Source organism: Eupeodes corollae, chromosome 1 (assembly GCF_945859685.1).
Source record: "Eupeodes corollae chromosome 1, idEupCoro1.1, whole genome shotgun sequence".
NCBI lineage: Eukaryota > Metazoa > Arthropoda > Insecta > Diptera > Syrphidae > Eupeodes > Eupeodes corollae.
In genome coordinates, this window is record NC_079147.1 from 252,871,858 (window position 1) to 252,888,039 (window position 16,182).

A 16,182-nucleotide genomic window follows, 5' to 3' on the forward strand; every position below is an offset into this window, starting at 1 on the left:
ACCTTCCTTAGAGCATTATAAAATACAGAATTTTGAGATACAGCAGTATTTTGTACATACAGTATTTTGAAATACATTTTGTTGTGATAAAGCATCTTAAATACAGTATTTCCACCGCAACCCAAAATTATTTAGATCCGTTTTCAAAATTATAATCTTTTTGTATTTTGGATGTTTGATGTCCTCTGCAAGACACAACAGTAAAAGAAAATCACTTCATTCATTTGGAGATGACATTTTGTGAGGAAAAAACTAACAAACATGTGAACAATTTGCATCATGTTACTCAAAATGAACAAATTCAATCAAATAAATTGTTATCTCACAATTTTGAAAAGCAAACAACAGTTTTCGTTTTGTTTTAAAAAAAAATCTGGTCCTAGACAAAATATCTCATTCAAGTTTTTTTTTTCTTGGAGAACTTTTACTAAAATAAAATATACCCTTTTTGTGAAAAGATTTACCATTTATCGGAAAACATTACCGTGTATGTCAATTATGGTGTAGGTTTTTAGAAAATCCTTTACAAGAAATATTTCCTGCTTACTTGTATTTTCCACGTTACTAAACAAAATTGAAAATATTTAGTTCATTGACTTTTCAAGCAAAATTGAGTTTCTATATGATTTACTGCACCTTTATTCATGAATCAAATATTTAGATCCTTAAAGAATAATTTTATACATTTCTAGACCTACCTTTTTCTTCTATGGTTGAATCATTTAATGACAAAAATTAGGAAATTAAAATTGCTCAGATTCATCATCAAAATAGTTAACTCAAAAAATTGACCTATCCACACCTATGACCTACATAAACATTTTCGACTCTCCCCTGACATTTTATATACAAAGAAAAAGTCAAGTACCTACATACATACATGTATATTTAATTCTCCACAATTTGTATGCTTACTTCAATTCTAACCCTATTTTCTGTCCTAATTTGATAACCAAATAATAATCCTCATGTTGGCCATCCTATTGACAGTCGGTACATAATTTTGACATGGACAATTGGCTTCTGTACACACTCAACAATCCCAACAAAAAGACAACAACAACTGTTGATAGAAAGGCCACTATCAACCGCTATACCCGCGATAAAATTAGAAGGGCACCACTTTAATTACTCGCCCACCACACAATGTAAACGATTGCTAATCACGCATTTGTTGAATAAAAAACCCCACTGACTAATAAAAAAAGAGCCTCTGACAAACTAACAAATAGACATATTTTATATAAGGATCACCGACGAACGCCGCCGTCAGTCCAACGGACGGTCGTTCGTCGTCCTTTATAGTGCCAAAAGGGACTCACAAATGTAATCATAATGTGGAAGCTATTTATAAAAATAAAATAGGACGTTTAGCGGATACTGTTGGGGCTTCTCATTTAATTACCCATACTCCAAAACCTCGCCGTGGGTCGTTCGTAGCAAAATATAACTAAGGGAAGGTGATATGTGAGAGCGTGAACCTTCCAACCCCTAACAGAAACCGCTCAATAGAGGTAAACCCTTAAAACACCCAAGGTAGATACAATGATGGTGGTGATGGTTGTGATGTGGATGGTGCGAGGGTTTGGGATAGAGATGGTGGTGATGACGAGTCTGTTTTTTGGGTGTAAAATAGTTAATTATCCCAATTTCCTAATTTAACCGTAGAAAAGAGTTCGCAAAAGTCTATATAAATGTGTGTGTATTTTGTGTAGGTCACTGAACATAAATACTAAACAGGGTGTTTTGGACCTGGTATGCGAAATTAAACTATTTGATGGAAGGACGAACGTGATGTTGTAGGCTAATGAGAATGATTTTTCTTTTTAATTGTTATAGTTTAGTTTTCCTAGAAGTCAAAGAGGGGGATTGGTGCTAGAATTTGATGGAAAATATAGAATAGAGAACCGTAAGGTTGGAATAAATGAACAAAAGGATTGAATTTTACTTCCTGTATTACTTTGAAACACCAATAACGCTCTTAAAGGTTTCTTCCAATATATAATAGTCAATTTTCATTTTTTTAACAAATTTCAAAAATTGGCATTCATTAAATTTGAACAAAAATGATTTCGATTATTAGGAAAAAAATTCGTCTAGAATTCGGTGATTATTTAAAAAGACATTGAACTCAAATGACAATTGAATTTAACAGATGCGTGCTATTTTTCGGTTTGAAAAGTGGTGGAAAATACAAAACAAAATTAGCATTCAACTATTACAGAACAAAAAATATAATGAGAACGTTTACGATAGTGGAGCACTGGTTCTAAACAATGATTTTAATCCCACCTTATTTTAATTTAAATCTATCGATGAACAGTTTAAGTTATATAAAATTATCATTCGACTTAAAGCTTCATTCTTCCCATAGCTAGTTCTATGGAAGTTAATATGTATAAAATCAAATGTGCGCAGGTGATGAGTTCCGCCCCGGTAATTCAAATGTACACAAGAAAGCAAATAAGGTGCATCAATTTCACCATTAATGAGTTGATGAAAAAAAACCTAAGTCATTATTAACACGCCTTTGATATAGAGATTGCATTTGAAGAAGTAGAATACGATGTTCATAGGGAGGCAGATCATAGGGATCTTCCCAAGGAAGACCTTTTAGGGCAAAGCGAATGAAATTATGTTGAATTGATTCAATAAGTTTTCTATGAATTTCGTAATAGGGAGTCCATACCTGCGAAGCATATTCAAGATGAGGACGAACATGGCAATTATACAAAGAAAGGGTAACATAGGGATCATTGAACTCCTTTGCCCAGCGTTTTATAAAACCAAGCATAGAACTTGCCTTATTGACAATAAAATTAATGTGATGTGTAAACTCTAAGTTGGAACAGAAATGTACACCTAAATCTTTAAATGTGGAGACACGACAGAGTTTTTGCTGTGATATACAGTAGTCAAATACGTTACTGATTTGTTTTTTAGTGAAAGTTATTGTCTGGCATTTTAAAGGGTTGAGTAAAAGGCTATTTTTCCCAAACTAAAATTTGAAACTATCAATGTCGGCTTGTAAAAGAATACGATCATGGTTGGACTTTATTATTTTGAAAATCTTCATATCGTCAGCAAAAATGAGAAGTTCACTTGAGCGTAGACATGACGATGGCTTCCCTGGGGAACACCAGATTGAGCAACAAAAGGTTCAGAATGACAATTTCTAAATTTTACCTCGTAGGATCTGTTTTCAAGGTATGACTTAATCCAAGCTAAGAAAAATGGTGGAAAACCAAGAGTCTTAAGTTTAAATAAAATAACTCCGTGGCTAAGTTGGTCAAAAGCTTTAGAAAAGTCAGTGTATACACAGTCAGTTTCATGACCTTTTTCTAAAGCATTTAAACATATGTTTGAGAATGTAAGGAGATTAGTAACGGTTGATCTTTTTTCACATAACCATCTTGCTGTTCGCAAATTATATTTTTACTAAAATATAATACGCTTTCACAAACAACTTGTTCAAATACTTTAGAAATGCAAGAAAGCTTTGCAATGGGCCTGTAGTTGCTTATATCCGACTTGTTACCTTTCTTGAAAATTGGTGTTAGAAATGACTTCTTCCATATACTGGGAAATTTGTCTGTTTTTAGAGAAAGTTTGAATAAGAACGTAAGGGGTTCAACTAAAGCATTACTACACTTTTTTATTACTATCAGGGGAATACCATCGAGACCGGCTGAGCAGTGATCATTCAACGCAAATAAAAGATCAAGGACAGTACTCTGTAGCACAGGGATGTGACTACAGCTAGTTTGCGAAAAAATGTGAAGATTATGAAAATATACTTCATCAACTTCTTGAGGGCTATTAGCAAATGACTCACGGAAATTCATTGCGAAAGCGTTACAGATATCAAAAGTTTTATCTAACGAAAGGTTCTTGTAAGTGAAGTTAACTGAAAAGCCATCTGCTTTTTTCTTTGAGTTTACAAAATTCCAAAATTTTGTAGGATACTCTTCCAATGAGTTGCCCATATCAGTAACATAACAAGCATATAAAAACATAAAAAGAGAAGTTGACTGGAGACAGAGTTTTGAGATACGTTTTCCATGGCTTATTTCTTTTGCAGTAAACGCAATTCTTTCGTGTACCAAGGATGGCTAAAGTTTGTATTTCTTGATTTCCTTATCGGTACATTATTAAACTTAATTGTCGTATTTGGGGTTCTCAGAATCCTCAAGTAATTGAAGAGAGGTTATTTCATCCACAAAACGTCACTGTTAGGTACGTTCTTTGGTCCGGAGGTGTGATTGAACCGTACTTCTTCCAAAACGACTTCTTAGAAAGAACGACTGTCACCGTTGATTTGTTATGGTTGTAAGATAACCGACTTTTTTGTCTGCCTGACTTGCAAAATATATGATTTTAAAAAGACGGTGCCACATGCCACATAACTCGAGCAAATATGGCTTTATTGCAAGAGACATTTCCTGCTCGCTAAATTTCTCTTCGTGGCGATATCAACTGGCTACCAAGATTTTGGGTTTTGACACGGCTAGAGTTTTTGTTTGTGGGGCTACGCAAAAGACCGTGTCTATGCAGATAAACCATTAACATCGAAGAATCTATGCGCATAATGTCAACGTTCAAAGTTTATAACAAAAAAGAGGCTGGGATGCGAAGCACACTGATAACTTTCCATCCTGTCTTTCGATTTGTTTTGCTCAAAAGCTGTGTAGGTTTTCGTGTTTTATTTTAAAAAAATTGTTAGTTGAAATATTCTAAAACAAATTTGAACACACTATCACCGTGAACTCGCTCAAAAGTGCTGATCCATTTCTTAGCATCGTTTCTATCATCACCAGAAAACAATGGTAGGGAATATTGAATGTCCTTAGACAAAGGTTGATACGAAAGCGACGAAGAACTTGCAAAATAAACTTCTCGAAAGCAAGTACTGGGTCTGAATATAAATTTCATAGCTATGAATTGGAAACCTTGGCCATCATTTATTAGCTAGAAAAGTTTCAGAATTACTTGGATAGAATTATCACATTTGTGATTCTTTAGCATTAACTTTAGAAAGGCAAAAGTCAGTTCCGCGCATTGCTCGATGGGCCCTGAAATCGGAGCAGTATGATTGTTCTATAAAACATAGAAGTGGTACCTTAATAGGTCATGTGGACGCTTTGAGTCGGCACCATCCAATTTCGATCAAAACTAATGGAGAAAACGAACAAACAATATGCGTTATCGATTCCGATGACATCGATTTACAGTTGCACCTCACACAAAATAGGAATGAGAGGATTGTACATTTAAGAAACAGATTAGAGATTGCCTAAGTTCCTAATTTCGTATTTGAAAATCGTTTAGTTTATAGAAAAACTCCTGCAGATAGATTACATTTTCTATGTGTTCCGACTGAAATGGAAAATAACGTCATTCGTTCTGCCCGTGATTAAATTGCATTATTGATTTCCGAAAATTAAAGAAAATGTAGAAAATTGTATTAAGAAGTGTATTAAGTTCTCCATTCCGGTCCAAAATAGAAACAATCAACTTTACAAGAGCTAATATTTTTAATTCTTGAAAAGACATTTGAGTCGAAAATCAATTTTTACGAACTTTTAGAAATGCTTTTTTTAGGTTTTTATTTTTCTCAAAATTTTATTGCATGTTCAAAACAATATTTCTTAGAAGATAAAATTAGAAGTAAGGTAAACTCTCAACGTTTTGAAAAGATATTTAAGTCAAAAATCAATGTTTACTAACTTTAATTATTTTCTTTTTAGGTTTTTATTTTTTTTTTTAAACTGTCTATTCGATTTTTCTCAAAATTTTACAGAATGTTGAAAACAATATTTGTTATAATTTTAACCAACTTTAAGTAATGTTTTTTAAGGTTCTTATTTTTTTATTAATAAAACTGTTGATTAGATTTTTCTCAAAATTTTCACAGATGTTCAGAACGTTATTTTTCGTTGCACAAATTTTTTTTGGATTGAAAATGTTCGTACAATTTTCGACAAATTTGTTTTTTTTTTCAGTTTTTTTGATTTATAAAAAACCATTAATTTAATTTTTTACTTGTTTGGTATCACGTTACATAATATAATATAAAATTCAATTCAAGTCTCTAGCGTTTTTGGTTCGTGAGATATTTAGGGTGAACCAAAAGTTTAACCTTTTTAAAACTGATATGGTAAAAAAAAGTAGTACCCGTGGCATGATGGTTAGTGCGTTGGGTTTTATCCCTGCCTGTGCTACCTAAAGTTTTATTCACAGGTACTGTCTGTTGCGAGGAATTGAAAAATTTTCCAAGAGTAATTCTTGTCATGAAAAAAGTGCTTTCTCAAATTAGCCGTTCGGATACGGCATATAAACTGTAGGTCCCCTCCATCCCTGCTATTACTCGCACACAGGAATGGTTGGAAGTTGAAGGTCACCAGGCCCTGGTGCCACCTAATTTATATTTTTCATGGTAAAAAAAACCACCCACGCAATTTTCTTGAGAGCCCTGTTTGCATCTTTTTGCATTATTATCTGTATAACAAAATTTATTTGAAGTCGATACCTCTACTGGTTCTTGAGCTAAGGACGACAAAAAAAAGTCCCAAACTTACGGACGAACAAACGTACGTGTACAACCACGCACAGTCATCTATCTAAAAATCTTTTATTTCGACTCTAGGAGCCTTGAAACGTTGAGAAATGTCAAAATTTTCAATTTGATAAATCGGACCCATTGCAATAACTTCCTGTGGAAAATTAATAAAAATAATATAAAAATAAATCCATACTCTTCCTTAAAGATAAAAACCCCTGTGGTTCCCCCATTTAATTTTGAGACCCACAATAATACCGAATCACTTTTTATATGGACAATATTCCTAAATGTCTATTCAACAGACTTCCATTAACAGTCAATTTGTCAAACATAAATAGCTATAACCCAGTTAAATAATAAACCTTTCCTTGAAAATGTCTCGACTATCAAAAAGTCACAAATATGAACCTACCAAGAATATTTTCCTAATGAGGATGTATTAAATTAAGTCAAAGCAAATACTTGTCATAGTTTTTTTGTTTGTTATTTCTATTCCATCCTACTAACGTCCTTTAGTCGAAAGTAGTAGCAACAAAATATTTTGATCCTTGTTTTATTTTTTGTCGAGAATATTTTTGCTATCTCACTTTGCCAATTATATTAAGGTTCCTCTATATAAAGTTGAAGTCTAAAGTTTACAAGTTTATAATTAATGAGGGTAAACTGGCTGTTTATTTACTTTGTATACAAATATTATTATTTCTATATGCCTATGTATATGTATATACACACATATAAAGGTACTTCCGGAGCTATGATATTTATTTAAATTACGGTTCAAGGAATTTCTAATAAGGATATTATGATGTTTTGGGACAGAATATTATTAATTGGTTTATTTGGTTTTGGCATTATAGGAAGCCAAGTTTTTTTTAGGGGGTAAAGAGAGGTTTATTAAAGAGGAAAACAACAACAGCAACAGAAACTGTTTTTAAAAAAAATTATTTATAAATGCCCTCAGCTAATTTTCTATTTTGCACTTTTAGTTGAACTTTGAAAAAGTTTTACTGAATTTGTTAATAAAATAAATGAAGCATAATAATTTGTTTTATAAGAAAGCTTTTAACAGAAGTAGGCTTATACTTTGCGTCTTGAGACTAAAATACTCCCAGGAAAAAATATCCACCTTTATAGAATTGTTCAAGTTGAAAATGTATGCTCTTGAGCCAAAGTTCAAATTAAAAATTAAAAGAAATTTCACTTTGAGTGTTGTAAGGTAACCCCTGTAAGAGTTACCACTATGAAATTTTGTACAGTAATATAATGTTTAATACTTATTATCAGATATTATATCTTTTTTAGGGTGTACAATAATTTAAAATTACACAAAATCTATGAATGCTTATCATAGACGTTTATATACCGGTATTAACCTTGATTTAATCAAGAAAGCCTCATAAAATGCCTAATTTTTTATCTCTGTTCATAAAATATTTTCCAAGACTGCAATTAAAAAAAACAGTTACAAGAAACTGTATAAAATAAATTGGGTGACGCAACAGTCCGTTGAGAACTAGGGCCTAGTGACTTACAACTCTCAACCATTCCTGTGAGCGAGTAATGTTGTCAGGAATGAATAGTGCAAGAAATTGTATAATAATCTTTAAAAAGTTAAATAAGAGGCTTGTAGACGTAGAAATATAGTATATATATAAATGAGGATAAAGTTCTGAATTTAATGTAGTTCTCGGTTTCGATTTTGCTAGAAAAATTTATTGGAAGAAACTATTTATAATGATTATTGGCAAAAGTAACAAAAACCTTCAGGAGTAAAATGTATTGAATATTATTAAAATGGTGAAATTAAATATTTTATATTTTTTTAAATATTTTATACTTCTATAGGATTTTTCAATAACTACATAAAAGAAAGTTTGAGAGAACTCTCTTAAAATCTTTTCTTTGTTTTCACATTTATTTTTAAATTTAATTTCTAATTTTGTGAAGTAAAATCATCCTGAATATTAACAATTTATTTTCATTTCCTGCTGTCAATAAAGTGGTTCGATAAGCAAGTATTACTTCTTACTAAATGTTTTCACCGCACAAAATGGTACAATGGAAGGGATATCGGGCAGATCGTGCTCTAGATGACGACACTTGTTGCTCAGAAGTCACTAGCATCGCATTTATTTTTATTTATTTACTTATATCTTTATTAGCACGTAAATAAATTACAATCCTAACAATTAGCGAGCTTTAGTTACTATGAAAAACGGACTGTTGGATTTTTAAATTAAAATTACTGAATATCGAAAACAATATTTTCTGTGAAATAAAATAAGTTTGAAGCCAATATTTTTAATTTTTGAAAAGCTATTTGAGTCGAAAGTAAATTTTTACCAAGTTTTAGTATTGTTTTTCTTAGAGTTTTAATTTTTGTAAAAAAAACTGTCAATGAGATTTTCTTCAAATTTCTATCGAATGTTGAAAACAATATTTCTTATAAGATAAAATTAGTTTAAAGCCAATATTTCAAATTTTTGAAAAGATATTTGAGGTGAAAATCAATTATTACCAACTTTTGTTAAATTTTTTTTTAGGTTTTTAATTTTTTGTACAAAAACTATCAATTCGATATTTTTCAAAATTTTACTAAATGTTAAAAACAATACTTTTTGAAAGATTAAAGTAGTTAAAAGCCAATATCTACAATTTTTGAAAAGATATTTTAGTCGAAAATCAATTTTTACCAACTTTTGTTAAATTTTTTTTAGGTTTTTGATTGTTTGTACAAAAACTGTCAATTCGATTTTGTTCAAAATTTTACTGAATGTTGACAACAATATTTTTTGAAAGATTAAAGTAAATTAAAGCCAATATCTCAAAGTTTTGAAAAGATATTTGAGTCGAAAATCAATTTTTACAAACTTTTATTAATTTATGTTTAGGTTTTTATTTTTTATAAAAAAAACTGTCCGTACGTCCGTACGGTCGTGACGTTTTTTTCGTCGCCCATAGCTCAAGAACCAGTAGAGATATCGATTTCAAATAAATTTTGTTATACAGATAAAAAGGCAGAAAGATGCAGAAAGGGCTCTCAACAAAATTGCGTGGGTGTTTTTTTTACCATAGCAGTTTGAAAAAAAGGTAAAAATTTTGGTTAACCCTAAATATCTTACGAACCAAAAACGCTAGAGACTTGAATTAAATTTTATATAATAGATTGTAACGTGATACCAAACAAGTATATTTTTTGAAAAAAATCAATATAACGGTTTTTTTTAAATCAAAAAAGCTGAAAAAAAATTGGTCACCTCCAAAATTTTACGACTGAAATATGATTTCATCTCTAAAACAATTTTGTGCAACGAAGAATAATGTTTTTGACATCTGATAAAATTTTGAGAAAAATCTAATTGACAGTTTTTTATAAAAATAAAAATCTAAAAAAAAAAACATTACTCAAAGTTCATAAAAATTGAATATCGATTCAAATATCTTTTCAAAAACTTGAAATTTAGGCTTCAAGCTTATTTTATTTTATAAGAAATATTTTTTTCAACATTTTGAAAAATGTTGAGATAAATCGAATTGACAGTTTTTTTTACAAAAAATAAAAACCTACAAAAAATTTATAAAAGTTGGTAAAAATTGATTTTCGACTCAAATATCTTTCCAAAAATTGTAGATATAGGCTTTTAACAACTTTTGTCTTTCAACAAAATTGTTGTCAATATTCAGTAAAATTTTGAAAAAAACGAATTGACAGTTTTTGTACAAAAAATTAAAAACCTAAAAAAAATTTACCAAAAGTCGGTGAGAATTGATTTTTGACTCAAATATCTTTTCAAAAATTTAGCAACTTTTAAGCAAGAAGAATCGACAGACGGGATGGGATGTTATCAGTGTGGGTCTCTTTTTTAATTACCAATCGCGTGCCGTTGCACCCCTGTAGTGGGCTCAAATTACGATGCAAAATTACCGCAGATCCAACCTTCAGTTGTAAATTATGCAGTGGCATGCCTGGTAAATCCAATGGGTTCAAAAACTCAGTTGGATAATTTACAACTTCGATAGCATTACAAACGGTATCAATAGATTCGTATGACACCAAGTCTCCTGGTTACAAATGTTGGGTCTTGAAATTTAATTCTTTGACATTAGAATTTGTTGCTGCTAAAATTGCTCTTTATGCCAGCGACTCATGATTTGTATATTGTCCGTGTACATCGGGAAATATCTGGTCAATTAGAGCATCTTGTGAACCAATAATCGTGCAGATTTCGACCGGTAGTAGTAGTAGTAATTTCTCCGTGGCCTATATCTAACAGTTGTTTTGAGAATGCTTCAGCGGAGGGATCTTGAAGCGTTTGAACATTGAAAATTACGCCGTAGTGGCGATGCTTTTAAAAACGCGTTGATCTCATCAGCGTATATTGAATGCGGAAAGTATTTGTCTGAAATCAATTAAAAAGAGGCTTTCCACATTCACGTAGTACAACTTAAGAACGAATCTCTGTATTTGCCAGTACGACCAAGATTGGATTTGAGGGTATACTGATGAGCATTCCTAGAAGCGCGAGTATTACGGTTGAACTATTTAATGGGAGGAATGCACCTCGCTATTACTTTAGAGCATAAACTAATAACGGTAAAAAAAGTTAGACAAGAAACCGTACGATGATGTTCAAGCGAAGTAAATAAACTTATGATGATATTATCACCAATCAATTTAAATGACCTACTCTCCACGAGGCTTAATTTAATTGCAAGAGCACTCCTAGCCCAGATATGGGAATTATATTTAAGCTTGGACGTATTTAAGACTTGTAGCAGCCAAATTAAAAGGAGTGAGTGGTTAGTGACACGAATATTGAGAAAACCCAAATGTTTAGTCTAACTGATGCAAGTGCCATCCATGGATAAGGGCAAGTGGAGTATATCTCGCTTTAGCGATACAAGACAGCATTGGGTCTTCGAAGCACTGAATTCCACGTGGTTTTTTATTTCCCATTGTACAATGCTATGAGCTTATCTCACTTTGTCGTTTCAGTTCCACATACAAAGAAGAGGAATATGAGTCTGAAAATGAAGCGAACAGTAATATCGTCAGCGAAACAATGCATTGGATTAGAATTTGCAGACAGGAGATCATAGTAATAAAAATAATAAAGAGTGTTTGAGATAGAACAGAGCCCTGGGGCACACCACCATTAATTTTGTTGCATTCAGACGTGAATTCATCCAATACTACTTTTAATGAACGACCCCAACGGTAATTACTAATCCAATCAAGGAGGGTTTCATGAAAACCGAAAGCACACATTTTCGTTAAGAAAGATTGATGCCTTAAGATTGAAATATCAATTGCAATATTCTTACTTTCTCCAAAACGATCTAAAAATTTGCTCCACGAGATCACTAGTGGACCTATTGCAGTGAAAGCCATACTGACGGTCATTAAGAAGCTTTTGATCTTTGACATATTTCTTGAGCTTAAAATTAATCAGCGTTACCATAACCTTGGAAAGAAGGGATGTGAGTGTAATCGGTCGGTAATTAGGATTTAAGAAAGGTTCGCCTTTTATGGGGATGGGCTAGACAAATGCTGTTTTCCATTCGCTCGGAACGAGACCCGAAAAGTAGAACGGATGGAAAAGCTTACACAGTGGTTTTTCCAGCGTTGAAGAACACCTTTTCAGAAAAATAGCGGGGATACCCTCCGGACCAGCGGATTTATGAGTGACTGGCAACGTTGAATTGGCCGCTAATTGCCTAGCAATGAGATTAGCTTTCTCTTAAGAGCTAATAAATGGAGTGTCATTGGCAACGAGCTTAGGAACCGAGGAAGAGGAATAGTCCCTCATGTTTTTTAAAAATGGTAATATAAATCAAATTGTAATTTATGGAACTTCAAATTATATGTTATTAAGAATTGAAGTTAAAGCAGTTTTTTGTCGAGATACTCGGACTGCTGCTGCTGGGAAGTTAAACCAATTTCGTGTGGCATTTTTTTCTTAATAAAACTGTCAATTGAAAAATAAAAAAGTAAATCCTAAAAAGAAAATCTTAAATGCAAAACACAAACAATGCTTATATTTTGTTTTGAAGTAAAAATTCTTTAATAGTACCAATTCTTGTTCTTGATACTTGTTCCAAAATCTACAATAGTTCAATCGCTTTTGCATAACTTTACATTCCTAATTGAAAATACAACTTTACTCTCGTTCTTTGTTTTATCTTGTTATAAAGATTTGTATGTTCATCATTGATTGAAAATTCAAAAAAAAAGTCCATCTGCCTTAAACTCCTGAACTGTCAAAGACATTTACAGATTGACACTTTGCAAAATGCCAGTTCTTAAAAATTGTTTTCAATAGTCAAACCTCCTTTAAAAGGGTTTTAAAGTTTTGACATGACCTTAACCAACAAAAATAATCTCGCAAGGAAAAGTTTAAAACCCCATATCGTTCAAAAAAAAAATACAAAATTGTCAAACATTAAACCAACATGAACGATATCAAAAAAAAAAACAACAAACTTCTTGCAATATCTGTTTAAAGGAATCTAAAGAATTTTTCCCAATCCAAAATAATTCCATAATCTCTCTCTAGACTTCCTGACGACGACGCCTAAGTGAAATATATCAGAAAATACAACAAGAAAATGCATTGTGTCTCTCTAAGTGCTTTATACAACAACAAAAAAAAACGGATATAAAAAAGATACAGATATAAGGAAGTATATACAAAATATCTATGTACATATCTATCTACACAGTTTTTGGCAATGGAAAGTATCTAGATCCACTGCGAGTGGGGTTGATGTTTGTAAACATACCCATTCATGAGATTTAATAATAAAATTTAAGAAGCAGACATTCCAAAAAAAGGAAAACGAAAAAATAAGGCGCTGGACCAAATTGAAAACATGCGCATTTTGGTATTAAACAAATTGGATTGTCTTCCTTCGACTTCTGAGAGAAAGAATAAAAGGAAATCTTAGAGCTTACCTGTCTTCTTTGTCTATAAAATAAAGGAATATTTTAAGGCTCGACACGTTTTTTGAGGCACAACATCATACCGCGGTCTATGATTTCAATGTCCTGAATTATTAATGCAAATCATCAAGCATGTACTTAAGACTTAAACAAAAGACCCACTACGAGTCTATTAACTAGAAAAACGAATTATTTGAGTTTTACGATCCACATAAACAAAAGTCCTCTTTAAATCTTACTTAAGGACCAAGATAATTTACTTTACCATAAATGTCAAAAGACTCAACAATAGACCCTATCCATATAACTCGATAATGGTGTCTTATATTCAAATTACCTTCATCGCCATCATCGTCATTCGCATCATCATCTTCGTCCTTGTTGTCATTCTGCTTCTGCTTCTCTTCGTCCTTCTGCTGCTGCTTCGTCTCATCGTCCTCGTCGCCATCAATATCCACATTGTTCAACTCGCTAATCTCTGCTTTGTCACATCGTTTGACATTGCTCCTGGAAGTGTCGTCGTTAATATCACCATTCACTAGACCGTTATGATGTTTTCCATCATCGACAATGGTGACATCACCTCCTGCTCCTGCCACTTCTGGGGATTTTTGTTGTTGTTGCTGTGAGGGCTGCGGGGGCTTCCCGTGCTGTTGCTGCTGAATGCCATTGTTCTTTGCATTCTGTTCCCTTTCTGTGGGTTCCTTGGTCACAGCTTCACTACTTTTATTTGCTGCACCCGAACAACTGTCCTCAACAGATGGTGCTGAAGCATCACCATTCATAGCCGCTGTCGCAGACTGTTCGGTTTCAGGGTTTTTCGCATTGACATCGGTGGCACCATCTTCCTCCGGTTTTTTCGCCTTAACTTCCTGACTTGTATTGCAACCCATTTTAAAAACTGTTTTTTTTTTTCTGTTTTAAAATTGAATACAAAAACTTAACTACACGGATTTGTCTGTGCTGAGGTTTAAATATATGTTCGGTGGTTTTGGCTTAAACTTTATTTCTTTGTTTATTTTGAAATTTTTACAATGAATCACATTAATGTATAAATAACTTTTGGAACACCACGGTAACAATGTATAAAGTTTAATCAATTAAATCAGCACGTGCGCCTGGCCCTCTTCAATCACTCTAAATTTTTGCCGATGGAACACAATATGACAATTTCACTGCACATGAAGTCGAATGTACATATGTCCTGTACGTATAAATATATTTATATAAATTAATCAGTACGGATTAATCACAAAAAGCCACAATTTTTTTATTTATAGGAATCAATTTTTTCAGACATTCCCTCTCACCGCAAAAAGAACGATTAATCCAATTTCAATTAACTTGACGACGAACTATGGCGAGGCAAAGCAAGGACGACAACGAACGGTGTTGAAAGTTGAAACAGAGAGACAAAGGTCTTAATGCTTAAAAAAACCGACCAAAAATAGTATATAAATTACGAATTTTGTCGAGAGGTATATTTGTATTTTAAGGACAACTTGTGCTACACGCTCGCTTGTGTCAATTTACAGACGAAGCCTAAGCTATACTACCGCTAGTTAAGTGTGGATTGTACAAACAGCCGGATTAAGAGGAATCTGTCGCGCGCGCCACACAACACCGAATTTCCAGAATTCTGCTGTCGAGTAAAAAATATCTACAAGCTACAAGCTACAACGTGTACAATGTAGTCGTTGTCGACGTCGTCTGTGTGTACTCGTCCTTTTTTGTGATTTTGTTGTTGTTGGAGTCACTCGCCTGTCGCCGTCGCCGCCACCATCATATACATCGTTCCATGCTCCACTCCCAGGACATAAACAGACACACGCTTGTGTTTAACAAAACGCACCCCCTTGTGTGTGTAGCAGGAGTGGAGCAGTGTAGAGAAGTAGCAGCAGCAGCAGAAGAAGAAGCAGGGGACCGTTTCCCCTTTTTATAATTTAATCTATGATTGTAAATTCGGGATGATATCGACCCGCATCCCACTCGGAGTTGGCAACTAGCGGCGCCCGTTTTTTTATTGTTGTCTTCATGAGAATCCTTGTTTGGGGCGAGGAATGCTGATTTGGAGGACGGAAGGGGGGCCAGCTTGCGCACCCTCAGCCTCTAAAGGAGCAACCCAAGCTCTTTTTTTGGTGTATTTGGAAAACCGCACAAACAGGGATGATGATGCGTCACAAATAGCATTTTGTTGTGTGTTAGAACAGTGTTGTTATAATTTAGAAAATAGGAAGCAAGAAAATGTTCACATATATATTTGATGTAACGTACATTTTGAAATGGATCCATTTCTGCAGGTCTTTACGGACTTTTGTTTAAATATTCTTTAGAGCTAAAAGATAAAATAACATTTAAGATATGTTCTTTGATATGCAATCAAGCAAAGTTCTAAGAAAACTATTTTTTTCCAAAAATCAACATTCTGCTCTTCTATCCCTCTAAGCTTCAACGCGAGTATTCAAGGACAAACAGACAGACAGAATCGGTAATGCACTTTTTTTCCTCTACTACAAATTTTTTACCAATGCTAAACTTACCATATAGTTCTCATATGTCGCAAGTAATTAAGAACTTTTAGGTCACCGTGAAGAATCTCTTTGGCCGGAAAGAATCGAAACCGTTTGCTTCCCTCAAGAAAAACTGAGAATGATCCTGCAGTGCGTTATATTAACCA

At 33.0% G+C, this 16,182-nt stretch overlaps 1 protein-coding gene across 1 annotated transcript in view; it reads right to left on the reverse strand.

Moving 5' to 3' along the window:
- LOC129941933 (mitotic apparatus protein p62) overlaps positions 1-14,931 on the reverse strand; it is a 243,861-nt gene extending 228,930 nt beyond the window's left edge. The window contains exon 1 of the mRNA XM_056050713.1: positions 13,843-14,931. Coding sequence (XP_055906688.1) covers positions 13,843-14,398 — 556 coding nt within the window. The 5' untranslated portion in view covers positions 14,399-14,931. The remainder of the gene's footprint in view (positions 1-13,842) is intronic.
- Between the last annotated feature and the right edge of the window lie 1,251 nt (positions 14,932-16,182).